Here is a 26,428-nt window from a genome sequence, read left to right on the forward strand (position 1 = left end):
CGCCACACAGGCCCACCCTAATCATCAGTGGGGGGGTGGCCTGACCCCTGTGTGTTAGTAATGGTCTCCCCCAGACTCCCAGCATGCACAGCGCCACACAGGCCCACCCTAATCATCAGTGGGGGGGTGGCCTGACCCCTGTGTGTTAGTAATGGTCTCCCCCAGACTCCCAGCATGCACAGCGCCACACAGGCCCACCCTAATCATCAGTGGGGGGCCTGACCCCTGTGTGTTAGTAATGGTCTCCCCCAGACTCCCAGCATGCACAGCGCCACACAGGCCCACCCTAATCATCAGTGGGGGGCCTGACCCCTATTCTCTCCCAGTAACTGAAGATTTCCCAGTCAGTCAGTCAGTGGGCAGGGCCGGGGTGTAGCCATATACCCTGTTACTAGGTCCCACTATGAATCCAGTCGGAGCGTCAGTAGAGGGATAGGTTGCCCTTTGTTACTGGTGCCTTGCTCCAGGCCAGAGTAGTGTTGCATTATGGGATGTGCATTAGGGAAGGGCCTTTAGACGAGGGCAGAGACTGTTTGTTGTGATGTTGTGCAGCAGCCGACACTCCTATGTTTGTTACACGAGGGACGTCCATGCCCCACACCCAGTATTAGTGCATCTGTGCCGTGTTGGCTAGTGGGTTGGCACATTCCTGGGGCTGTCGGTGCCACACACCCAGTATTAGTGCATCTGTGCCGTGTTGGCTAGTGGGTTGGCACATTCCCGGGGCTGTCGGTGCCACACACCCAGTATTAGTGCATCTGTGCCGTGTTGGCTAGTGGGTTGGCACATTCCCGGGGCTGTCGGTGCCACACACCCAGTATTAGTGCATCTGTGCCGTGTTGGCTAGTGGCACAATCCCAGGGCTGTCGGTGCCACACACCTAGTATTGGTGCATCTGTGCCGTGTTGGCTAGTGGCACAATCCCGGGGCTGTCGGTGCCACACACCTAGTGTTGGTGCATCTGTGCCGTTTTGGCTAGTGGCACATTCCCGGGGCTGTCGGTGCCACACACCCAGTGTTAGTCCATCTGTGCCATGTTGGCTAGTGGGTTGGCACATTCCCGGGGCTGTCGGTGCCACACACCCAGTGTTAGTCCATCTGTGCCATGTTGGCTAGTGGGTTGGCACATTCCCGGGGCTGTCGGTGCCACACACCCAGTATTAGTGCATCTGTGCCATGTTGGCTAGTGGGTTGGCACATTCCCGGGGCTTTCGGTGCCACCTGGTATTCATGCTTCTGCCTCTTACTAATATTCTCACTACTTATTTACTGCATTTTTATGGATTACCTGTTATGCTTTAAATGGTGCTTCATCTTTGGATTAACTTTTAGGGTGAAGACACACAGAGCTACTAGTAGCAGCTACTTTTGGTGGCTACTAACATAGACAGTGCTGATCATTCACTGATAACTGTCCCTATGTGTGTTTAGCAGAGGGAATTCTCAGTATTGTCTATGGCAGGGGATTTTCTGGAGTTTAGTAGCCGTGACAAGTAGCTGCTACTAGTAGCTCAGTGTGTCTTCACCCTTAGTATGTTATAGACTGTCCTACCAACTTCACAATTGGTCTTTATTTTCTATAGTTTTCAAACTATTTGCCTTCATTTTACCAGCTTTCCAGTGGGGGTCACTGACCCTGACAGCCAGAAATGATTGCTCTGTGCGCTTTAAAATATATGAATATTGTTACTTTTTATTCCTTATCTTTACTATTCAGCCCCTCTCCTATTCATATTCCAATCTTTCATTTAACCTATAGCCTGGTTGCTAAGTCAAACAGGACCCTAGCAACCAGATGGATACTGATATCCCAAACTGGAGAGCTGCTATACAAAACAATAAAACCAATTGCAAATTGCCTAAGAATATCAATGGGGAGATCAACCCCTTTAGCCAGTTTTTAACTGAAAATGCAACTGTAGTTTTTAGTGGGGCAATTTGGGGTGCGCAATAATGGCCACTCTTGCCCGGCACTGTGTTTTTGAAGTATTATAGGTAGGGAACAAGTTACAGAAAGGGGTGTAAGTATAGATTTCTCTATGTGAATTAAAGTTCCATAGAAACTTGTTCCTATTGGTTGTGCCAGTAACCATGTAACGTTACTCACGGTTACCAGAAATATACAGTAACTATTTGAACAATACAGACATACAGTTACAGTCCGGCCCCGGTGTATTGAAGGTTCATTATTTATCTCTGCAAACAGAAAGAAATACATTAGTAGCTTATTTACAAGTCCTAATGGGAACTTGGTGTGAGGAGCCCAAATCTAAAAAGACGTTAAAATATTTTTTTACTCCAGTCTTTCAGTTTCTGCTACTGTAGTTGCTCAAAGAAAAGTGTTTTGTTAACGGTTTCCCTTTATATTTCTGTACTGTGTTCCAAACCAACCTGTCCTTATTTTTTGGTTGTTGGTGATTATGAATGGGGGGGGGCTTCTGTTCATTTAACATGAATATGACTGCCCTACAGGTCCAGGTTTAGAATCGCTGTTAAGGGGGCCATACACGGGCTGATTCTAGCTGCCGATATCAGTCCCTTAAGGGGGCCATACACGGGCCGAGATCAGTCCCTTAAGGGGGCCATACACGGGCCGAGATCAATCCCTTAAGGGGGCCATACACGGGCCGATATCAGTCCCTTAAGGGAGCCATACACGGGCCCATTCTAGCTGCCAATATCAGTCCCTTAAGGGGGCCACACACGGCCAATTCTTGCTGCCAATATCAGTCCCTTAAGGGGGCCACACACGGGCCGATTCTAGCTGCCGATATCAGTCCCTTAAGGGGGCCATACACGGGCCGATTCTAGCTGCCGATATCAGTCCCTTAAGGGGGCCATACACGGGCCGATTCTAGCTGCCAATATCAGTCCCTTAAGGGGGCCATACACGGGCCGATTCTAGCTGCCGATGTCAGTCCCTTAAGGGGGCCATACACGGGCCCATTCTAGCTGCCGTTATCAGTCCCTTAAGGGGGCCATACACGGGCCCATTCTAGCTGCCGTTATCAGTCCCTTAAGGGGGCCATACACGGGCCCTTTCTAGCTGCCGTTATCAGTCCCTTAGACCGACTCGGCAACTTATCAGCCCGTGTATGGGCACTAACAACAGGCCTGCCCGACCGACATCTGGCCTGAAATCGGGCAGGTTTGGAAATTAGTCGGATTGGGGACCGCATTGGCTTATTGATGCGGTCCCTGAACCGATGGACACTTATACCCCAGGGCCAAATGACCAAATTAGCCCGATATCTCGCACCCGTAGGTGGGGATATCGGGAGAAGATCCGCTCACTTAGCGACTTCGCCAAGCCAATGGATAGCGTGTATGGCCACCTTTACTGTATGGGGCAAATCTGTGCTAGGAGTACCTTTAGAAATAAAAAAAAATGGCGGCACATTCCTTTTTTTCCCTGGGCCGGTGCAATTTTTTCCTATGAGCAGCAACTGGGCGGTGCCTCAGGAATCAGGATTTCCCTGCCCTCTATAGGGCAATTATATTTACTTGAAAAAAAAAATGTTGATAAGCAGAGTTGATATTTATACCCCATGTAAAGCCCTGGGTACAACTGTGCTGCTATATAAATACTCATTGCACTAAGCGACCAATCTAAGCTGCTTACTGAGGTTACACATGCCTTATAGGCTTAGTGGGGCTTACCGGGCAGTCTGTTCGGCATGATCCGGTGGGATTTGGTGAGGTTACACCTGCCCCGTTGTTTGGATAATGGGTTTCCGGATAACCGATCCCATCTTCTGTATAGACTGCAGTGTTGGCTGAACTGAATTATTTGATCGTCTGTTTGCAGTAGTGCCATAGTAACCCTTTCCCCACCACAACAGCCTATTGTTTTGTTAACGGCCACTGGGATTGGAGAGCCCCTATGCCATCTATACACTCACATATATACACATGTACCTATATACAGTCCTATTTATACACTCGTGTATGTTACCCCAATTATACACTACATATAATAAGCACACACGGAACCAACAGTACATCTAGGCCACTATAGCCCAGTATATTATGCTGTGGTTCTGGTACCACTGAGCCCAAGGTTCATTCAGGGATCATTAGCTTTTACCACATACTGTTATATTGTATTTAATGGAGGAATATTCACACAGGCTCACCCTCTGTATTGCCTATACAGCTTATAGTTAATTCTTCAGAAATATAAAATGGTTTGATCTTTTCTAATGGGACTAAAGAATATTGCAGTATTTACTTCAGACCTATAAATGCTTATTAAAAATGTGTGTTGACAAGGTTCCATATTGTGTGTATCACTCAGGCCCCAGTCCGTGCCATTGCCTTATGTAATGCATTTAGCTTTATTTTTGGCTCTTGCAAATTCCATATCTCTGTAATGTGTAACCAGTGCTTGTATTAACCCTTACAGGGAACGTTTATCTGTGCAGTGGGCTTGTTACTGGTGTAATAGGGTATGTTGGGAGCAAAATAAACCTCTGATTCCCAATGTACATCATAGGGATAGAGTTACTTGTGTTTTCTTGTTAATAAAAACCCAATGACCAGTTACTCAGCCTGATGTATTTATAGCTGCTGCTAGCCATTTATTAACTAGTCACTTACTACTGATTGTAAGCAGCCACAATATGAAGCAACCAGCTCAGAGAGAATGTACGTGAGCCTGTAGGGAGTCCTGCCTTCACTTGTTTGGGCTCCATCTTTAGTAATTATATTAGTAATGGGGCTGCCTCTGACTGGGGAATCATTTTGCCCAAAAAGCCTTTTTCTGTTCTTAAAGGAAAAGTAAAAAAGCTATTCTACCCTGCACCAATAACTGCCCTATTTCTTTAATAGATAATACCTGCTAAAACTTGGCTTCCTGTCAATTGAGCTACGGTGATACGGAGAAGGAAGGAGCATCCACTGTGCAACGATCGATTGATCGAGCCTAGCCTTCTTTCTGCATAGGAAGAAGTCAGGCTAGGCTCAATCAATAGATCGTCGCATAGTGGATGCTCCTTCCTTCGCCGTAGTTCAATTGACAGGAAGCCAAGTTTTAGCAGGTATTTTCTATTAAAGCATTTAAAATACTAAGTGGTTTGCAGGATAGGGCAGTTATTGGTGCAGGGTAGAATAGCTATATTACTTAAATAAATTTAGTGTAACTTTTGCTTTAAGGGGGCCATACATTCGTTTGACCAATTCAGTAACTTATCTGCCTGTGTATGGGTCCCCCCGACGGGCCTTCCCAACCAACATCTGACCTAAAATTGGGCAGGTTTTGATTTCCATTGGATCTGGGACTTTGTTGGCTCGTTAATACAGTGTTAATACAGTCCCCAATCAGACGGCGCCCTAGGGCCAAATGATCAAATTAACCTGAAATCTCCCACCTTTAGGCGGACTTATTGGGAGAAGATCTGCTCACTTGGCGACCCTGCCAAACAGTCAAATGTTCCTGTTTATGGGCCGCCATTAGTGGGTGTCAGCACCTAGTTATTTGCTGCCAGGTAAAGGGACCCCATTGATTTTCAGTGAAACGTATGAGAATCTCAAGTTTTCTGGGTGTCAAATCAGCTTGAGTTTAGGCCATTATAGCCCTGGGGCGCTGCCACTAGGTTTGAGTGCCTGTTTAGGTTTGTGTAATAGAAGTGTAAGCTCCCAGCCAAGACTATTCCTGCATTTTGCCTCAGGTTCCCTACACATTACAGCTTATATACGTATTTACAGCTCACACAGAGGGTTCCCTTGGTACATTTATCTTTGGATACGTCGGGGAAGGGCTGTCTGAACATAAAACCACCTGTATTTCACATATGACAAAATACGGCAACGTTTCCAACCTCTTGGTCCTTTCTCAAGCTAGCAAAGTATCATTACGTGTGTGTGTAACACTGCCCCCTAGTGGCTCATACCCAGTTGTATAGCGTTTGAAACAAAGTAACCACAGCACATCCCTTTAACATTAGCACTTTACAATGTTACCCTTTTACACCTTTTACGTGCCATATGTGGGAAATAAAGGCGGTTTTATTGACGTTTTTTGGAATGTGAACAGCAGCTCTCGGGTTTTTATTGCCCTGACTGACCTAATATCTAAGCCGTTACAGGGAGGTACGTGTAGTTTAGCAGATTTTTACCTTTCTGCCAGAGTTTGGCTGTAAGCATTGGGTGCCTCCCATACAATTGGTGGGCACTTAATGAAGGCTGGGGTTTGTAAGCAGTTCTATATGGGATGGGATGAGATCTTGCTGTATATTACTATGTGGGTACCTGTGTGCTACACGGATATTCCATTTTCCCTAATGAGCAGAACGTGCAGCCTTGTCTGTCTCAGTGCCCTGCTCAGTCCCCTTTGCTTTCCACGGCCTAACGTGTTAAGCAGTTATGGCATAGTAGGGGTTAATGCTTTGCTGGGGCTGTTATACATATATTAAAGGTAACTCCTCTGTATTATGGGCTAGTAGGCTTCTGATAATAATCTATATACATCTCTATGTGCTTTAATGCAGATTTGTGTAGTACGCAACAGGCTGTCATTGCTCTGGGTTCCTTACTGGCAATGGGGAGTTGCCCAATAGGCATTTTGTGTTATAAAGTGATACACCCAGGGCATGCTGGGTCTTCCCAGGCTGTGGGCTTACATTACTGATATAGGTATGTCATCTGGAGAATAACCAGTTCCCAGCCTTCCAACCTATCACCCCAGCACAGAAGTCTCACTTTATGGCATCAGTGAGGCTCATTCACACTACAGGCTTGTTATGTTCTTCCATGTTCTTTCCTATTTTTATTTTATATACCATTGAGAATGTGGCATAGGGTGTCATGTTAATTAGTTACCCGTGCCTGAACTGGCTGCTACATTCTCACTGAATTGGTAATTAATTGTTCTTTGATCATGGGGCATTTGAGTGCAACATTGAGCCATGGTTGTTATTTGTGTCTTAGTTTCTATGTCTCAGTGCACTTTTGATTTTCCTTAGCGGAATCCTGTCGTGGGGAAACCTGTTTTTTACAAACCCATCAGTTAATAGAGCTTCTCCAGCAGTATCCTGCATTGTAATCTGTTTTTCCCATGGGGCTAGCCATATTCTTCATTTCCCAGGGTGCCACAGCCATGTGACCTGTGCTCTGATAAACTTCACTTGCACTTTACTGCTGCGCTGCAAGTTGGAGTGATATCCCCCCCCTCACCCCCAGCAGCCGATCATCAGAACAATGGGAAGGGAGCAAGATAGCAGCTCCCAGTAGGTATCCGAATAGCACTCAATAGTAAGAAATCCAAGTCCGGCTTGGGACTCCTCCAGTTACATGGGAGTAGGAGAAACAATAGGTTAGCTGAAAGCAGTTCTAATGGGTAGCGCTGGCTGAAAGCTCAGACTCGGGCACAATGCACTGAGATGGCGCCTACACACCAATATTACAGCTACAAATACATTTGTTGGTTCAAGAATAAAAGGTTAAATTGCAGAGGGAAATATTTGCCGTGTAACAGGGTCATCTAGAGATCAAAGAATTCTGCCTATATATATATATATATATATTATATATGGTACTGTTTAAGTTCAGTGAGAATACATGTGACTTTATTGTTAGGGTTATGGCACATAAGGTTGGTTGGTAGTAGAAACATACATATGGTCCCAGTTTTAAAATGCTAGCTCTTCAGGCAGCCGCTTACTGTTTGTGTGCATAGAACCCCAAGCAATATGGATTTTGGCAAATCATTAAGCAATGTTATCTTTTGTTTCTAGGAGCTCACCCCTAGGGGTGCTGTTAGTCTGTGCTGGATTCGCAGGAGCATGTCATTGGCAGATCTCCCAGCCTCGCCAGCATGAGCTTTGCCTGATATGCTGAGCACCTCGTATCCCTACACCAAATTAATCTCCATTTAGATCTGCACCGCGGATTTGCACCCAATACCTGCACCCGTCATAGGTAAATCACCCTTTGTACCGCTTCAGCTTCTGTACGTGTGTTTCTTTGGCTTTCTAGCGCTCCTGCATTGCTTCATACTTCTGCCCTGTCTGTAGCCCAACCCCCCACCCACCCTCTGTCTGTCTGTTGGCCCCCCCAACCACCCTCTGTCTGTCTGTTGCCCCCCCCCCCCCCAACCAACCTCCCTGTGTCTGTTGGGCCCCCCCCATCCAACCTCCCTCTGTCTATCTGTAGCCCCCCAGATCCTGTTTACCCAGAAGGCCCCATCTGCATTATTACTCCTCAGTTCGGCTTTCCACTTTGTTTTGCATTTACCCCTTTAACCAGATGTGCAATCTCATTCTGCTCTTCCCGCGTGCACCTACAGTGGGATGGAAAGAACACTAACTGTACATTTATATTGCATATAGGGCAGATTATTTGCCCCTGATCACTTGTATGAAGGGGGCAAGTATGCTTGTAGATCTGCCCCTAGGGTGCCGTTTGGCCAGGGTGAGTAAATACATTGGGAAGGGGAAAACCAAAGTGATCAGAGACCCGTGGCTGCCTGTTGGCAGAGAGACAGCTGTTCCTTCTCACCCCACAGTGGCACTGCTTAGCCCATGGCATTAACCCCTCAGTCGCTGGCTCCGTTCTTGCTCTGTAAGGCATCGCTACCGCTGCTCTTACAATACCGCATATTTATTTTCAGCGTTGCAGTGCAGGAGCAATAGCCACCCCATAATGGATGAAGTTGCAACTTCTCAATCCTCTGTGACCTATGAATCTGAAACCAACCTTGAGAACATGGAGAGCAGTTCTCCTGGTAGGCTGCAGTTTATGTAACTTTTCATTACTTAGTCCTCCAAGTTAGGATCGGTAAAGGGGTAGTTCACCTTTAAATTAACTTCTTAATATGATGTAGACATTGATATTCTGAGACAATTTGCACTTGGTCTTCATTTTTTTTACTTTTTATGGTTTTTCAGTTATTTAGCTTTTTGTTCAGCAGCTCTCCATTAGGTATTTTGGCAGCTATCTGGTTGCTAGGGTCTTTCTTACCCTAGTAACCAGGCAGTGGTTTAAAGGAGAGATGGGAATATGAATAGTAGAGAGGGGCTGCATAGAAAGTAATAAAATGTAACAATAAAACTGGAGCCTCACAGAGCAGTTGTTTTTGGCTGCCGGGGTCAGTGACCCCTATTGGAAAGCTGAAGTCAGAAGAGAGAGGCAAATAATTCAGAAACTATAAATAATGAAGACCAGTTGCAAGGTTGCTAGGAATAGGGCATTCTATAACATAATAAAAGCTTAAAGGTAAACCGCGCTCCAATTACGTGCAATGTTTAAGGCTACAGTACAGCCCTGACATTGCTTGTATTTTCAATAAAACTCATTTATGTTACATATATTGGGTAGGATGAAGAGCGGCTAGGCTAAAGGGGAGTTCTGCTGAGAATATATAGGTTTGCCTTGCTTGGAGGCTTTTTAGTTCTGGTATAGTTCTCCTTTAAGTGATTCCCTTTTCTCTGTAATAATAAAACAGTACCTGTACTTGATCCCAACTAAGATATAATTACCCCTTATTGGGGCAGAACAGCCCTATTGGGTTTATTTAATGGTTAAATGATTCCCTTTTCTCTGTAATAATAAAACAGTACCTGTACTTGATCCCAACTAAGATATAATTACCCCTTATTGGGGCAGAACAGCCCTATTGGGTTTATTTAATGGTTAAATGATTCCCTTTTCTCTGTAATAATAAAACAGTACCTGTACTTGATCCCAACTAAGATATAATTACCCCTTATTGGGGCAGAACAGCCCTATTGGGTTTATTTCATGGTTAAATGATTCCCTTTTCTCTGTAATAATAAAACAGTACCTGTACTTGATCCCAACTAAGATATAATTACCCCTTATTGGGGCAGAACAGCCCTATTGGGTTTATTTAATGGTTAAATGATTCCCTTTTCTCTGTAATAATAAAACAGTACCTGTACTTGATCCCAACTAAGATATAATTACCCCTTATTGGGGGCAGAACAGCCCTATTGGGTTTATTTCATGGTTAAATGATTCCCTTTTCTCTGTAATAATAAAACAGTACCTGTACTTGATCCCAACTAAGATATAATTACCCCTTATTGGGGGCAGAACAGCCCTATTGGGTTTATTTAATGGTTAAATGATTCCATTTCTCTGTAATAATAAAACGGTACCTGTACTTGATCCCAACTAAGATATAATTACCCCTTATTGGGGCAGAACAGCCCTATTGGGTTTATTTCATGGTTAAATGATTCCCTTTTCTCTGTAATAATAAAACGGTACCTGTACTTGATCCCAACTAAGATATAATTACCCCTTATTGGGGCAGAACAGCCCTATTGGGTTTATTTCATGGTTAAATGATTCCCTTTTCTCTGTAATAATAAAACAGTACCTGTACTTGATCCCAACTAAGATATAATTACCCCTTATTGGGGCAGAACAGCCCTATTGGGTTTATTTCATGGTTAAATGATTCCCTTTTCTCTGTAATAATAAAACAGTACCTGTACTTGATCCCAACTAAGATATAATTACCCCTTATTGGGGCAGAACAGCCCTATTGGGTTTATTTCATGGTTAAATGATTCCCTTTTCTCTGTAATAATAAAACAGTACCTGTACTTGATCCCAACTAAGATATAATTACCCCTTATTGGGGCAGAACAGCCCTATTGGGTTTATTTCATGGTTAAATGATTCCCTTTTCTCTGTAATAATAAAACAGTACCTGTACTTGATCCCAACTTAAGTTCTTTGGCCAGACTATTAACCTCAAAGCTGTTCTAAGGAACTAAACAGGTTTTAGATACAGCAGGGAGAAATCAATTAGCTTTATACCCTGAGAAAGGTGGGAAATGTATTTGGATATATACTATGCAATGCTACAATGTATATGCATACAGCTCTATATAGCAGTAGCCACATTGTACATTTTTGACTGACTGACCAGCCCTGTGGCTAGCTGATTGATTGGAAGGAGTAAAGCACTAACGGTGCCTTTGGGTTGGCTGCTACACTTACCCTCAACTGTTGATTGTCACTGGCTGGATTTTTTGCCCTCGGACAGAGGCATGTTTGGTGTTGGATGCTGGGTAACTACAATTCTTTGATGGGTTTGTTCATCATTGGCTGCCGAAATGTTGCCCAAATCTGTTGCAAAACAATCTTGTATTGATTGGGAAGCCTGAAAAGTCAGTTGGCTAAGACTGCAGTGGGTCATGGGTGTAGTCGTCTTCCATTGGGTCTCCATAGAGCCTCCTGGGTAAAGTTCAGCTTATTTGGCAGCCTCGTCACATCAAGCAGGGAAATTGTGGCAAACATATTGCAGTAACTAGCCAGGTAATGAGAGGTCTGTACCAGAATGTAGCAGTTTATTATATACTCATTAAGGTGAATATTTACTGTTATGGTAGTGGTTTAGGCTAGATTATTATTTATTATAATTATTTGGGGTCTTGTTTCATTATGGTAATAAACTCTATACATCATATAATATTTAATATATAGTATCCTGTAATGGCTACAGTAACTAGGAGCATTAAGGTATTACTGTATTTGTTTTTTGTTATTTTTTAAATATGTTGCTAATGTAAAATGTGCAGCTTTTAAAATAGTGAGTGGCTTCTTAGTGTGTGAAAGTGAGATTTGTGCCAATGAAGCATAATTATGTGCCTTTTTCCCCCCAAATCAGCCTCCCCTTTTGATGGAGACCAGATTCATGACGACTCCTTAAGGGCCATTAAACCCACAAGCAAGGAATTTAAGAAAACTTGGGGTTTCCGCAAGACCACGATTGCTAAGCGTGAAGTTGCCTCCGACGCTGATATGGAGGAATCCGGTAATCAGGCGGGCCCCTCCCTTAGGCGCAGTGGGCGGCAGCCGAAACGCACAGAGAGGGTGGAGGAATTCCTCACAACAGTCAGGAGGAATAGAGGGAGGAAGAGCGCCCCCCTGGAAGATTCAAGTGACCGATCGTGCCCGGTCACCGACGCCGAAACTGCCTCTGAAGGAAGTGTAGAGAGCACCCCGGATGTAAAGGGCGACAGCCAGAGTTCAGATCCTAAGTACAAGAATGAATTGACTTGTAAGGCAGAAATTAAGAAAGAAGAGGACGACAGTTCTGATAGTGACGGCATGACGTTAAAGGAGCTGCAGAATAGACTGCGGAGCAGGCGCTCCGATCATACCAGCACCGCAAGTGTTCCAACTCAGGCTCTTGGCACACCCAAAAGTGAACCTGGCAGTACCGGAGAGTGTACAGTGCGCACTAGGAGCGCTAACCGTGCCGCTCTGCTGCAGCAGCAGACTCCTATAAAGTCCCCAATAAAGCAGGAACCAGAAAGCCCCCCTCCTTCAGAAGAGCAGAAGCAAGAGGAGACCAGCATATCCCCAAAACGTAGATCCGAGACGGAAATCTATGATCCAAATGCACTTTACTGTATATGTCGCCAGAGGCATAACAACAGGTAGGGTTCTGCTGTGCTTTATGGTATTGCTTAGCATGGGGCGGGTCAAACATTTTGGGGTTCCAAAGTGTCCCTTGATAGTTATACTCTTATCTTAATAATTACTGATGTAGAGAATGAAAACACTGACCATGTCCTAAGGTGGCCATACATGGTAATATCCGCTCGCTTGCCGAGATCACCAATGAGCGGATCATCTCCCGATATCCCCACCTACGTGTTGGCGATATCAGCCTAATTCAGTCGTTTGTCCAAAGATCGAATTAGAAAGGCGGGTATCAACAATCCAATGCGGTCCCCGATCCGACGGAAAAATCAGACCTGGCCAATGTCAGACAGGCCCATCGTTCGTGCCCATACAAGGGCAGATAAGCTGCCGAATTGGCCTAGACCAATTTGGCGCCTTAGCTGCCCTTTAGGCCAGTTTGGCGCCTTAGCTGCCCTTTAGGCCAGTTTGGCGCTAAAGGGCAGCTAAGCTGCTGAATTGGTCTGTAGGGCAGATATCTACAGCTAGAATCGGCTCGTGTATGGCCACCTTTACCCAAGAAGATAAATCTGCAAGGTCAGCCAGCCTTAGTGCTCTCTCCAGCCCCCATACTGAGTGACCTATAAGGGGCATCTAAATGCCATTTGCTTCTGTCCTAAATTAGCATTATGCCCCAGAGAGGAATGTGTAGGTATGTTATGTACAGAAGGCTGTTGCAGCTCGGTCTCTGCTTAATTACTGGGTGTTTTTCCCCTGTCAGTGTAAGCAGTTGCCCCACAGTAACCCATACATAGAAACACAGCTTTATTTTTAGCAGCAATGTTGTAAATCTCCCTTTCTGGTTCGCCGCAGGTTTATGATTTGCTGTGACAGATGCGAGGAGTGGTTCCACGGAGACTGCGTGGGGATTCCTGAAGCCCGGGGGCGACTCTTGGAAAGAAACGGAGAAGATTATATCTGCCCCAACTGCACCATCCAGCAGAGCCAAGCCGAGAGCGCAACCGATAGCGATCAGAAAGAGGATCCCCAGTATAATAGTGAAATGCGTATTGAAACTGCGGAGAGCTCCGACGATCAGGGAATTAAAGGGAGAATTGAGAAGAAAGCAGCACATTCCAGTGGGAAAAAGAAACTGAAGATTTTTCATCCTGTAAGTACCTCGTCTTCCGTGTTTGGCTGTGGGGACACTGAACCAATGGCACTTATTAAATTTAATTAATAAAATTAGCAGCCGATCAGCAGAACAATGGGAAGGGAGCAAGATAGCAGCTCCCAGTAGGTATCAGAATAGCACCCAATAGTAAGAAATCCAAGTCCGGCTTGGGACTCCTCCAGTTACATGGGAGTAGGAGAAACAGTAGGTTAGCTGAAGTTTTTTCTCCATTAAGGGACCTTTGCTGCATGGTTCGTTACAGACGATCAGTGCATTTTAGTAGAATTATTGGATGCTGCATTGTTGCTTGATTTGTAGTCAGTAGTGGTGGTTCTGTATATAGCATCTGCTTATCCCAGAGCGCTGTATAGACAGCCTGCCCCTGTCTGTCGAAGCTGGAAATGACCAATCTACCTCCTGTTGTGCTGGCATTGTGCCGTATGGAAGCTGATACATTAAACTTGAATCTTTAGGTGCCTCAATCCACCGTAGTATCAGAACCTCCACCCTTGTCTGGACCTTCAGAAGCGTCCGACTCCTCTGAGGTGGCCCGATGCATTGGCCCTGGGTGTTCCAACCTCGCCCTGCCAGATTCTGTCTACTGTAGTCACGACTGCATCCTGAAACATGCAGCGGCTGCAATGAAATCCCTCAACGTGGCCAAAGACGTCAAGCCGAAAGAGAAGATCAAGGTAAAAACAGAGAAGAGAATCCAGCCCAAGCCCCAGGTAAGAGGGGTTAACTCCCATTGCTTTACTATTTCAACTTGGGGTTAATTGGGTCGGTATCAATTCTGGTTTAGGACTAGATCGGGTCATGCTAACTATTAGCAAGATAATTATTTTTTAAGTAAAATGTTTTTATTAAAGTGACCCAGTTTGCCAATATCATTATCAATTATCATTATTGCCTATATCAAGAAAGTTAGTGTTGTGGGGGAAGTTCTTTAGACATACACCTAATATTACTGCATAAATGTTGCTTACTTTAAAGGAAAACTAACCCTTCCCTGACATTTATATCATTTTACCTCAGATCGTCATTTTTTGATGGTCTGTTTACTCCTTCAGATCACCTGACAGGAAATAATTCCGTTGTAACAGGAAGCAGTGTTGGGAGTAAAAGCTGTTAATTCATTGGCTGATGTGCCCTAACATGTATGCGTGCCGTTGGTTTGCGTAAAGGCACATTATCTACAAAAGTTCATTTTTATGAAAATGATTTATTTATATGAAGTCGTGTTTTATGTAATATATTATAGAGAGACCTGCTATGTTTGTGGTTATAGTTTCCCTTTAAAGACCATAAATCTGTTTATTGAAGATAAACTGTTTTCCATTTGAACGTATTTTTTATGCACGCTAAGAAAGTTCGCAGAAATATAATTATTTTCCCTATCATTTTGTTTAATTAAGGCTTCTCAGTGCCGCACTGGTAGGACAGTTCATGATTCTATATTGTATATATGATTCTAATGTTTGCTATATAAATGACTTTGCCTCCTATTCATAAGGCAGTAAATATGCAGTCCTGTCATATAATATAATATTATATAACATATATATATATAATGTCATATAATATGTCCTGTCACTTTAACTACAGAAAGACTAAGTTGCTCAGAATAAAATGGCCGTTTGTGGGCGCCAGTGTTGCACTGTGTGTCAGGTATAAATACAGGACAGGTAAGTAATATAAGGCATAATATATATGTTTCCCTCTGCTGCAGGCATCCGCCAAACCGCCGACGTCTCCAATGGAGCCGGTTTCAGAGAGAAAAGAATCTGTAGCAAAGAGAGTCCCAGATATGAACGTGAAGGTGGAAGCAGCCAATGAGCCGAGGGCCGAGGGCAGCAGCACGCCTTCCTGGGAGAGTGACCATAATTACATTGCAGTAAAGCCCGAAAAGACTGCTGCCATATCATCTACACTATTTTACAAATGTATGTATCTCCTAGGGATATTATCAGTAACACTACACAGCCTCGTCACACCTAAGCATACACCCTACACTTTAACATCAGCATTTTTGGTTTGTAGGAGAAGTCACATGTTTGCTTTCAACCAATGGTTTTACTACAGTAGCCAATTATGCTTTTTTTGTAATTCCATTGTTGCCCGTGCCTTTGACAGGTAAGTATCATCCCTTGTGTGTAGGTATGCTCATAATGACCAACCCTAAAGGGCCAGTACCCATGGTCCCCGGGTGTGAAGGGGTGAACCAGGTGAAGGAATAGGGGTGCCCTTGTGATAGGGTAACACTATCAGTAGCAGTTATATACATGATTCTACATTGCCACTTATTAATTACCCCCTCTAGTCTGTATTCCCCTGCCTTATAGGGTATCTGCTGCCCTTAGCTTGTGCAGAATAGAGTGGCTAGCACCTAGAATCAGGCATCTGCCTTTTTTAGCTGTTGGGTGGCCCATTTTATGAATGCTCTGCTCCCAACCATTGGCTCGGGGGCAACATGTTTCTCACCAACCTTTGATGTTTCTCCCAGTGGCTTCAAAGCAGGTGGCCATTTTTTTAATTTCTGACTTTGTGGGCACATTGTGGAGGCATAAAGCCATGTGTACTGCCAAACAGAACCTCCTGTAGTCTGCCAGTCCCTATTGGGCTACCAAATAACCAATCACCCCCTAGGAACTTTACTTTGAGCAACATTTAAATATAAAAAATATTGGGGAGCAACACAAGCATGAAAAAGGGTAGGGACCCTTGGTGGGTGTAGACCAGGGGTGGGCAATATGTTGATCGTGGTCCACCAGTCGATCCCCCGTGGATTTCTGGTGGACCGCGATGAAGCCGGGGATGTGGAAGTGCGGCGTGAATGCGTATGTATACATTCACGCCACACTTCCGCATCCCCGGCTTCATCGGTCGATCGCGGGCGAAAATAGTCTGGCCACCCCCCCCCCAGTTTTAATGGGCTTTACCGAATGTTTTCTTTTTGCTGCACCCTTAACATGATTTGCTCGAAGATCTTTCTATAACCGCAGAAGTGGCGCCTCAGGTAAGTGGTAACGGAACTCTATAACGGACTTGAATTTGTCATGATTTCACAAGAAATAATTAAAAAAAAAAAAAACACACTCAAAAAAACGAATCTTTCATGTGAAGTTCAGTTTGTATTCCGGTGTTTTGCTGGATGGCAGAATGCTCTTAATTTGTCTACACTTGCTCCACATTTCTCCATTCACATTGTGTCGCACTGTTCCCCCCCAGCGAGGGTTTGGCTGCATGTTCCAGGGGGGGGTCTGACATTGGCTCCCAGAATCCTGTCTTGTGCTGTTGAGGGCACACACTCTTCTATTATTCCATTGGTCATTTGGTCCCACTGTTTGCTAATGGGGGGGGGGGGGGGGGGTCTGGCATTAGGATCTGACGGAGGGTCTTGCTCGTGATGCAGTCGTAGAATCTTGCATAGGAAGGGAGGGGTAACCCCAAAGTAAAGCTGCATAAGAAGGTACATTTCTTTTTCAGGTATATGGGCTGGACCTTTAACCTCCCTGAGAATGTCTCTTTATCAAGGTTATAGGGGCCCTTCATTGCCTCCAACCTGCGGGGCCACATTTTGGCAAACCTGCCGCTGAATGGGAATCTCTTACCCTTCCATATTCTGTACTTAGGGGGTTGGGGAGATAAGATCATTGATAAACAGTAGCAGAGTTAGAGGTGCATTGCATGAACCCTAAGTAAGACTGGTGGGGGTGTCTGACAACCTGAAGGGCCACACAGTCGGTTCCTTCATCTTGTTACCCATGGGGCGTGGTCTCCTGTCCGTTACGCTCCTCCCCCTGGCGATGATGCTCTTCACATGGCGGCGGCGGCGGAAGTCTCCGTGGCAGAATCCCGAGAGAAAAGCTTGAAGAGCAAAGAGGGGATTATTTGCATCCATTTCTGTACCATGAATATATACAGTGCAAATCTCTCAGCAAGTGGATGTGTCAGAGAGAAGATGTGGGAAGGTAAAGGTTTGTCATTTATTCAGTAATTTAATCACTAGCGTGTAAAGCTCCCCCCATGGGGCCCCACTGGAACGTGGTTCAACCCCTTGGCAAGTTTAACACTGAATATGGGGGGTTTGGGGGGTAGTAATTTAACGAAACTTTAAAATCAACTTAAGGGTTTTCTGTATTTATTAGCAGAATTGGGAGGTTCTGTTGGATCACAGTAATAATACGTTGCTTTAGGCACAGTTGGGCCCCTTTTGCCATAAATGTTCTGTTTATTTGCTCCGGGGGAGTAGGTAACGCCATGAGTATTTGCTGCATTGTATAGACCTGTTGGGCTGATACACTGTTCCTGTGCTGCTACCTTGGCTCTGTAGTTTAGTCTCTCACCTTGTGTGTTAAATGCCAGTCAGTGGCAGAATGGGGCGTCTCTGCCTTTATCTTGGCGACATTGCCCATACAGCCCTTTGGCCTGCTCATAGCAACACTGCCAGGCTTCCTATAAAGCTCTGTATGCTGCCTGCATTCTGCTAGTTCATCTTATTTTCCCTAGAATACTGATTAAGCTGTAGCAAAAGGCTTTTATAAATAAAGAGGGGTAGTTTTTCTTAAGGTGGGAGATTCCTAAAACTCAGAAACTACCACTTCCCCCAGGAGGGTGGCATTATAGCAGCAGATACCGAGCTGTTGACATATATCCCCCCCCAACGTAATGGTAAAATCTATGACCCAGCAGTATGAATGAAAATGAAGCATATGAATTTTTAAAACCCTGACCCATAATTGGAAACGTTATTTGGGCATAAAAGTAATTTAGCTGCAAAGAATCCCTGGTTTCTGGCCAGCAGGGGGAGCCCTCGCTCTTTTCCCAATGAAAGTACTGGGCTAAACTGGAAGATTAAGCTGCCTGCGAACATGTCCTTGTATTCGTGTTTTACAATATTTAGCAGTGAGTCCGTTTGTGTTATAAGGTCGGCTGGTCAGTTGGGTATTTATGAGTCCCTGACTAACGGGAGGGATACAGGCATCGGGCTGGGAATAGGGCCGAGGCAGCTATAGTACTGTAACTGGTACCTCTTGTTATGGAGCTTGGCACTATTTCTGGGGTATTAATAGAAGATGGGTTCCCCTGTGATTGTTACAGGGGCACTTAAGCCTCCCTAGCACTGTATGTGGAGAATACAGTATAGCAGTATTATTCTGGCCCCCGGGCAGCCCCCCCATGCATTAAGGCCTTTATGGGCTGCCAAGGAACAGCTGCACTCTACATTTATTTTGGGATTCAGCCCCCCATGAACCCTTTGATGCCCCATTTAGTAACCGGAGGCCTAATCCTTAATGTGCCTGTGCTTATATATGGCCCTTTGTAGTTTGGGGGGGGGGGGGGGGTGTTATTGCCAAGTATCCGCACCAGGTAGCCCCTTGGAACGGCTGTTGCCCTCCGTAATGAATCGACCCTGTTGTGGTTTGGCGGCCAAGAACCTGGACCAGAGATTATACAGCCCGGCCCCAGCTCACCACCAAGAATACAAATTCTGGCCCATGTTACCTTCCCCGCTGCTCTGCCAGACCGGATCCTGCCTCTATAGCCTCCCACACCAGATAATGGGCTTGTATATTGCCATTATATTCTATGGGGCCCCTCTCATATCAAAATTCAGCCTATCAGATGCCAACATCCCTCCTTTTCCCCTCTTTGGTTTTGCTCAGCATTTACATTTTGATAGAGATTATTAAATTGCTCCTCCAGTGAGAAAGCCATACATGAAGCCTGGGCTTTCCCAGTTAATTCCCCCTCACAGGCACCCATTTTATTGGGAAAGTACAGAGCATACGGCAGCCATTTAATTCCCAGCTAACAGCCTATTCATGCTCTGCACGGGGCTGTCTCTTCTGAGACACCCACTGTCTGGTCTGAACCCTGCTTACTATTATCATCTGAGCTCTCATTTACTGCCCACTGCTGTATCTACAGTATTAACCCCCAGACAACTGCTGCTGCTTCAATATTGAATGGGAATAGATATATAACATGGAGGCTGGGTGTAAGTTTGCTATGGCAAAAAGTTACATTTCAGGTTTTTGTTTTTTCATTTTATAAACCTTGCGAGCTGTTATTATTGTTATAACGGGCGGTACAACCGGGATTAATACAGAACAAACTTAATGAAACCGCTGTACGACGTCCCCTTATTCGCTGTGTAAATTGGGGGTTTCTCCCCCAGCCTGGGGGGGTGGCGGCACATGGGTACAGTGGTGCAATTGTAGGGTGTCCCATTTCCAAAAAGCCCATTCGGATGTATGCCTGGGTTCCGTATGAGTGGAAACGTAGGTGAGACAGTTCAGTTGCAGGGTGGTGGGGCTTAAAGAATGGGGGGGGGGGGGGGAGAGACCTCGTGCCCCCAGTAGGAATGATCCCTGTCCTGTTCAACTTTCTATGGAAGAAACTTCAGCACAAGCATTATCATAGGCTTTTCCACGGAGAAGTGGAACTTTACCCCCCGCACAATGCTGAGCATCAACTGGAGCGGTCAAATGTGTCCTCTGGATTGATGGTCACGTCACCATCTTGAAGTCCATCGGCCGAGTCTAAGTTATTAGGGCTTTACAGCTACTTGCCCAAATGTGTAATTGCATGAGGGGAGTAATGAGCTGGGGCAATTTAGAGTTTGGCATTTAGGGACGGCCCTTTCCTGCTTCAGTACAAACACTCTCCAATGCAGAATGGGTTTGCTGAGATGGGAAGAACCTGACTGCACAGATCCTTGACCTCAACCCAACTGAACCCCTATGGGATGAACTGGAACCCCGACTTTGTGCCTGATCCCCCAACATCAGTGCCCAACCTCACTAATGCCCTTGTGGCTGAATGGGAGCAACTCCCAGCAACACTGTTCCAACATCTAGTAGGAACCTTCCCAGAAGGGCAGGGGCAGTTATAGCAACAAGGGTAGGGGCAACCCAACTGACCCCCTGTGGGATGGAACCCCGACTGTGAGCCTGATCCCCAACATCACTGCCCAACCTCACTAATGCTCTTGTGGCTGAATGGGAGCAACTCCCAGCAACACTGTTCCACCATCTAGTGGGAACCTTCCCAGAAGGGCAGGGGCAGTTATAGCAGCAAGGGGAGGGGCAACCCAACTGACCCCCTGTGGGATGGAACCCCGACTGTGAGCCTGATCCCCAACATCACTGCCCAACCTCACTAATGCCCTTGTGGCTGAATGGGAGCAACTCCCAGCAGCACTGTTCCACCATCTAGTGGGAACCTTCCCAGAATGGTAGGGGCAGTTATAGCAGCAAAGGAAGGGGCAACCCAACTGACCTCTGTGGGATGGAACCCCGACTGTGAGCCTGACCCCCAACATCACTGCCCAACCTCACTAATGCTCTTGTGGCTGAATGGGACCAACTCCCAGCAACAATGTTCCAGCATCTAGTGGGAACCTTCCCAGAAGGGTAGGGGCAGTTATAGCGGCAAAGGGAGGGGCAACCCAACTGACCCCCTGTGGGATGGAACCCCAACTGTGAGCCTGACCCCCAACATCACTGCCCAACCTCACTAATGCCCTTGTGGCTGAATGGGAGCAACTCCCAGCAACACTGTTCCACCATCTAGTGGGAACCTTCCCAGAAGGGCAGGGGCAGTTATAGCAGCAAGAGGAGGGGCAACTTAATATTAACCCACTTTGGTTGGGAATTAGATGGGAAAACTCAAGGGCCATACAGTTTATCACAGAATGTTAATATGATTGCTTGGTTCTCCCATGGATAACATGGAAATACAAACTACCCCCCCCTCACACACACACACATTCTCCAATCACAAACCAGCTTAAAAATTTCCTGTGATGATGATGAAAAATTGTTTCAAAGCCTTGACAGTGTCTGGGGGGGGGGGGGTGATATGAGTGGCATTAATGGGCTAATTTGGGGCAGCTTTGTGCAGGGAATGTCTATCTGTTATATATTTATATATATATATATATTTATTTGTTACAGTCATGGCCAAAATTGTTGGCACCCCAGAAATGTTTCCAGAAAATCAAGTATTTCTCACAGAAAAGTATTGCAGTAACACTTGTTTCACTATACACATGTTTATTCCCTCTGTGTATATTGGAACAGAACAAAAAAGGGAGGAATAAAGCAAATTGGACATAATGTCACACAACTCCAATAATGGGCTGGACAAAATTATTGGCCCCCGTAACTTAATATCTCGTTGCACCCCCTTTGGAAAAAATAACTGAAATCAGTGGCTTCCTATAACCATCAATAAACTTCTTACACCTCTCAGCGGGAATTTTGGACCTTCTTCCTTTGCAAACTGCTCCAGGTCTCTCTTATTGGAAGGGCCTTTTCCCAACAGCAAAAGATCTCTCCACAGATGTTCAATGGGATTTAGATCTGGACTCATTGCTGGCCAATCCGAACTCTCCAGCGCTTTGTTGCCATCCATTTCTGGGGGCTTTTTAATGAATGTTTGGGGTCATTGTCCTGCTGGAAGAGCCCAGATCATTGGGGGACATTGTCCTGCTGGAAGAGCCAAGATCATTGGGGGACATTGTCCTGCTGGAAGAGCCCAGATCATTGGGGGACATTGTCCTGCTGGAAGAGCCCAGATCATTGGGGGACATTGTCCTGCTGGAAGAGCCAAGATCATTGGGGGACATTGTCCTGCTGGAAGAGCCAAGATCATTGGGGGACATTGTCCTGCTGGAAGAGCCAAGATCATTGGGGGACATTGTCCTGCTGGAAGAGCCAAGATCATTGGGGGACATTGTCCTGCTGGAAGAGCCAAGATCATTGGGGACATTGTCCTGCTGGAAGAGCCAAGATCATTGGGGACATTGTCCTGCTGGAAGAGCCAAGATCATTGGGGGACATTGTCCTACTGGAAGAGCCAAGATCATTGGGGGACATTGTCCTGCTGGAAGAGCCAAGATCATTAGGGGACATTGTCCTGCTGGAAGAGCCAAGATCATTGGTTGACATTGTCCTGCTGGAAGAGCCCAGATCATTGGGGGACATTGTCCTGCTGGAAGAGCCAAGATCATTGGGGACATTGTCCTGCTGGAAGAGCCAAGATCATTGGGGACATTGTCCTACTGGAAGAGCCAAGATCATTGGGGGACATTGTCCTGCTGGAAGAGCCAAGATCATTGGGGGACATTGTCCTGCTGGAAGAGCCAAGATCATTGGGGGACATTGTCCTGCTGGAAGAGCCAAGATCATTGGGGGACATTGTCCTGCTGGAAGAGCCAAGATCTCGGACGCAAACCCAGCTTTCTGACACTGGGCTCTACAGTGCGACCCAAAACCCTTTGGTAATCCTCAGATTCCATGATGCCTTGCACACATTCACCCAGTGCCAGAGGCAGCAAAACAACCCCAAACCATCATTAAACCCCCACCATAACTCACTGTAGGTACTGTGTTCTTTTCTTTGTAGGCCTCATTCCGTTTTCGGTTAACAGTAGAATGATGGGCTTTACCAAAAAGCTCTATCTTGGTCTCATCTGTCCACAAGGCATTTTACCAGAAGGAACTCAAGTACATTTTGGCAAACTGTAGTCTTGCTTTATGTCTCTGTGCCACAGTGGGGCCCTCCTGCCATAGCGTTTCATTTAAAGTTGATGGATAGTTTGCGCTGACACTGATGCTCCTTGATGCTTGAATTTCTTTGGAACCTGTTTGGGGCTGCTTATCCACCATCCGGACTATCCTGCAACCTTTCAGCAATGTTTCCCTCCCGCCGGAGCCCAGGAAGATTAGTTACAGTGCCACGGGTTGCAAACCTCTTGATAATGTTGCGCACTGGGGACAAAGGCAAATCTAGATCTCTGGAGATGGACTTGGAACCTTGAGATTGCTGATATTTTTCCACAGTTTTGGCTCTCAAGTCCTCACACGGTTCTCTTCTTTCTGCTGCCCATGCTTAGTGTGGCACACACAGACACACACAATACAAAGACTAAGGGAACTTCTCTCCTTTTTATCTGCTTTCAGGTGGGATGTTTATATTGCCCACGCCTGTTACCTGCCCCAGGTGAGCTTAAAGGAGCATCACATGTTTGAAACAATCTTATTTATCCACAATTTAGAAAGGGTGCCAATAATTTTGTCCGGCCCATTATTGGAGTTGTGTGACATTATGTCCAATTTGCTTTTTTCCCTCACTTTTTTGTTCTGTTCCAATACACACAAAGGGAATAAACATGTGTATAGTGAAACATGTGTTACAGCAATACTTTTCTGTGAGAAATACTTGATTTTCTGGAAACATTTCTGGGGTGCCATGACTGTATGTGTATGTATATATATGTATGTATGTATATATATGTGTATGTATATATATATATATATGTGTATATATATATATATATGTGTGTATATATATATATATATATATGTATATGTGTATATATATATATATATGTGTGTGTATATATATGTATATATATATATGTGTATATATATATATATATATATATATGTGTATGTATATGTATATATATAAATATTATATATATATATATATATATATATATATATATATATATATATATATATATATATATATATATATATATATATATATACACATACACATATACATTTGGGTTTTATAGAAAAGGTGCAAAACTTCCTAGAAATAAGTATAAAAGTATTATTTGTCTTATGAAGACCTACGTGACTCCACAGATTGAACGGAAGCCATAACTGTATCCAACTCGTAGGAACCATTCAGCTACCTTGTGCCATGGAACCCCTCCTACCCCTTGTTCTACTGTGGGGTAATGGATTCTGGGACTTAAAGTCCCTCCCCAAAGAATCTGAGCCCCACCCACTACGGCAAGCAGGGGGAATTCAAGTTCCAGGATCTGCCAGATTCCAATAGAACAAGGTGTAGGAGGGGTTACATGACACACTGAGCCTAAGGGGGTGGGGTAATTGTTCAACAAGTCTGTTAAGATTTCTTTTCATTCTGCAGATGTAGTTTCCCTTTTAAGATAGTTGTGATACCTGCCTATCCGTGCTGAACCCCTCCTTTTTTTTTTTTTTTTTTACATATGGGTAGGAGGTGCCATAGTGTTTCCCTTAGACAGTACAGTATGGGGGTACAGCTTATTGTGTGCCCAGAACATTCCTTCTCTGTATATTTGTATTTATACATATGGGTAGGAGGTGCCATAGTGTTTCCCTTAGACAGTACAGTATGGGGGTACAGCTTATTGTGTGCCCAGAACATTCCTTCCCTGTATATTTGTATTTATACATATGGGTAGGGGTGCCCATAGTGTTTCCCTTAGACAGTACAGTATGGGGGTACAGCTTATTGTGTGCCCAGAACATTCCTTCTCTGTATATTTGTATTTATACATATGGGTAGGGGGTGCCATAGTGTTTCCCTTAGACAGTACAGTATGGGGGTACAGCTTATTGTGTGCCCAGAAACATTCCCTCTCTGTATATTTGTATTTATACATATGGGTAGGGGGTGCCATAGTGTTTCCCTTAGACAGTACAGTATGGGGGGTACAGCTTATTGTGTGCCCAGAAACATTCCTTCTCTGTATATTTGTATTTATACATATGGGTAGGAGGTGCCATAGTGTTTCCCTTAGACAGTACAGTATGGGGGTACAGCTTATTGTGTGCCCAGAACATTCCTTCTCTGTATATTTGTATTTATACATATGGGTAGGAGGTGCCATAGTGTTTCCCTTAGACAGTACAGTATGGGGGTACAGCTTATTGTGTGCCCAGAACATTCCTTCCCTGTATATTTGTATTTATACATATGGGTAGGGGGTGCCATAGTGTTTCCCTTAGACAGTACAGTATGGGGGTACAGCTTATTGTGTGCCCAGAACATTCCTTCTCTGTATATTTGTATTTATACATATGGGTAGGGGGTGCCATAGTGTTTCCCTTAGACAGTACAGTATGGGGGTACAGCTTATTGTGTGCCCAGAACATTCCCTCTCTGTATATTTGTATTTATACATATGGGTAGGAGGTGCCATAGTGTTTCCCTTAGACAGTACAGTATGGGGGTACAGCTTATTGTGTGCCCAGAACATTCCCTCTCTGTATATTTGTATTTATACATATGGGTAGGGGGTGCCATAGTGTTTCCCTTAGACAGTACAGTATGGGGGTACAGCTTATTGTGTGCCCAGAACATTCCCTCTCTGTATATTTGTATTTATACATATGGGTGGGAGGTGCCATAGTGTTTCCCTTAGACAGTACAGTATGGGGGTACAGCTTATTGTGTGCCCAGAACATTCCTTCTCTGTATATTTGTATTGATAGATGTGAATTGAGACTGTATTTAGAATTCAGTATAAAGGAATTGTATTTGTATAAATAGTATAAAGTGGGAGCTGCCAAAGTGCTCTCATTAGAGTACAATATGAAGATATAGATGATGAACAGTCACAGTGCATTGTGGGTATAACCAGTTGAGACAAATCATTCTGTTGGATTAGTACATTTGGGAGGGGAACACCTCCCAGCAGTACAGTATATGGCATATTCTGCCTATTCTGTAAGGGCCATTCCATAGCCTGAGGGGTTACACATTAACCTTTAAGATTCTGCAGCTTTATATGATGATGATAAAGGGGGCGGGGTTAAATGAACTAAGTTGAAGATGAGTTGTTTGTGCACTGACCCAAGAATTGAGTTTCCACGACTGCGACTAGGAGGCAATTCTGTACCTTCCATTCCTCGTTGTTAGACCTAGAACATTCCTCTTTGGTTCCGTGTGCATGTTGTGCCCTGTGGCTCCATCTGGGCGCTAGTCATGCTTCATGGCAAGGACAAATCAATCTGTACTACAGACCAGGAGCGAGTATTGTTCTTTATAAAAGTTGCACTAACTGGGAACCCGAGAAGTACA

The 26,428-nt window shown here is 44.9% G+C and overlaps 1 protein-coding gene across 5 annotated transcripts in view; it reads left to right on the forward strand.

Moving 5' to 3' along the window:
* Window positions 1–26,428, forward strand: part of dido1 (death inducer-obliterator 1) — a 40,822-nt gene that overhangs the window by 1,511 nt on the left and 12,883 nt on the right. For 2 of the 5 annotated variants that reach the window (XM_002943196.5, XM_004918614.4), the window contains exons 2-7: window positions 7,734–7,917; window positions 8,609–8,722; window positions 11,642–12,416; window positions 13,255–13,552; window positions 14,029–14,283; window positions 15,285–15,498. In XM_002943196.5, the coding sequence (XP_002943242.2) occupies window positions 8,641–8,722; window positions 11,642–12,416; window positions 13,255–13,552; window positions 14,029–14,283; window positions 15,285–15,498 (1,624 nt within the window). In that variant the 5' untranslated portion in view covers window positions 7,734–7,917; window positions 8,609–8,640. The remainder of the gene's footprint in view (window positions 1–7,733; window positions 7,918–8,608; window positions 8,723–11,641; window positions 12,417–13,254; window positions 13,553–14,028; window positions 14,284–15,284; window positions 15,499–26,428) is intronic. The other 3 variants (XM_012952721.3, XM_002943197.5, XM_004918615.4) reach the window with 2 other exon arrangements.

This window comes from Xenopus tropicalis, chromosome 10, assembly GCF_000004195.4.
Source record: "Xenopus tropicalis strain Nigerian chromosome 10, UCB_Xtro_10.0, whole genome shotgun sequence".
Lineage (NCBI taxonomy): Eukaryota > Metazoa > Chordata > Amphibia > Anura > Pipidae > Xenopus > Xenopus tropicalis.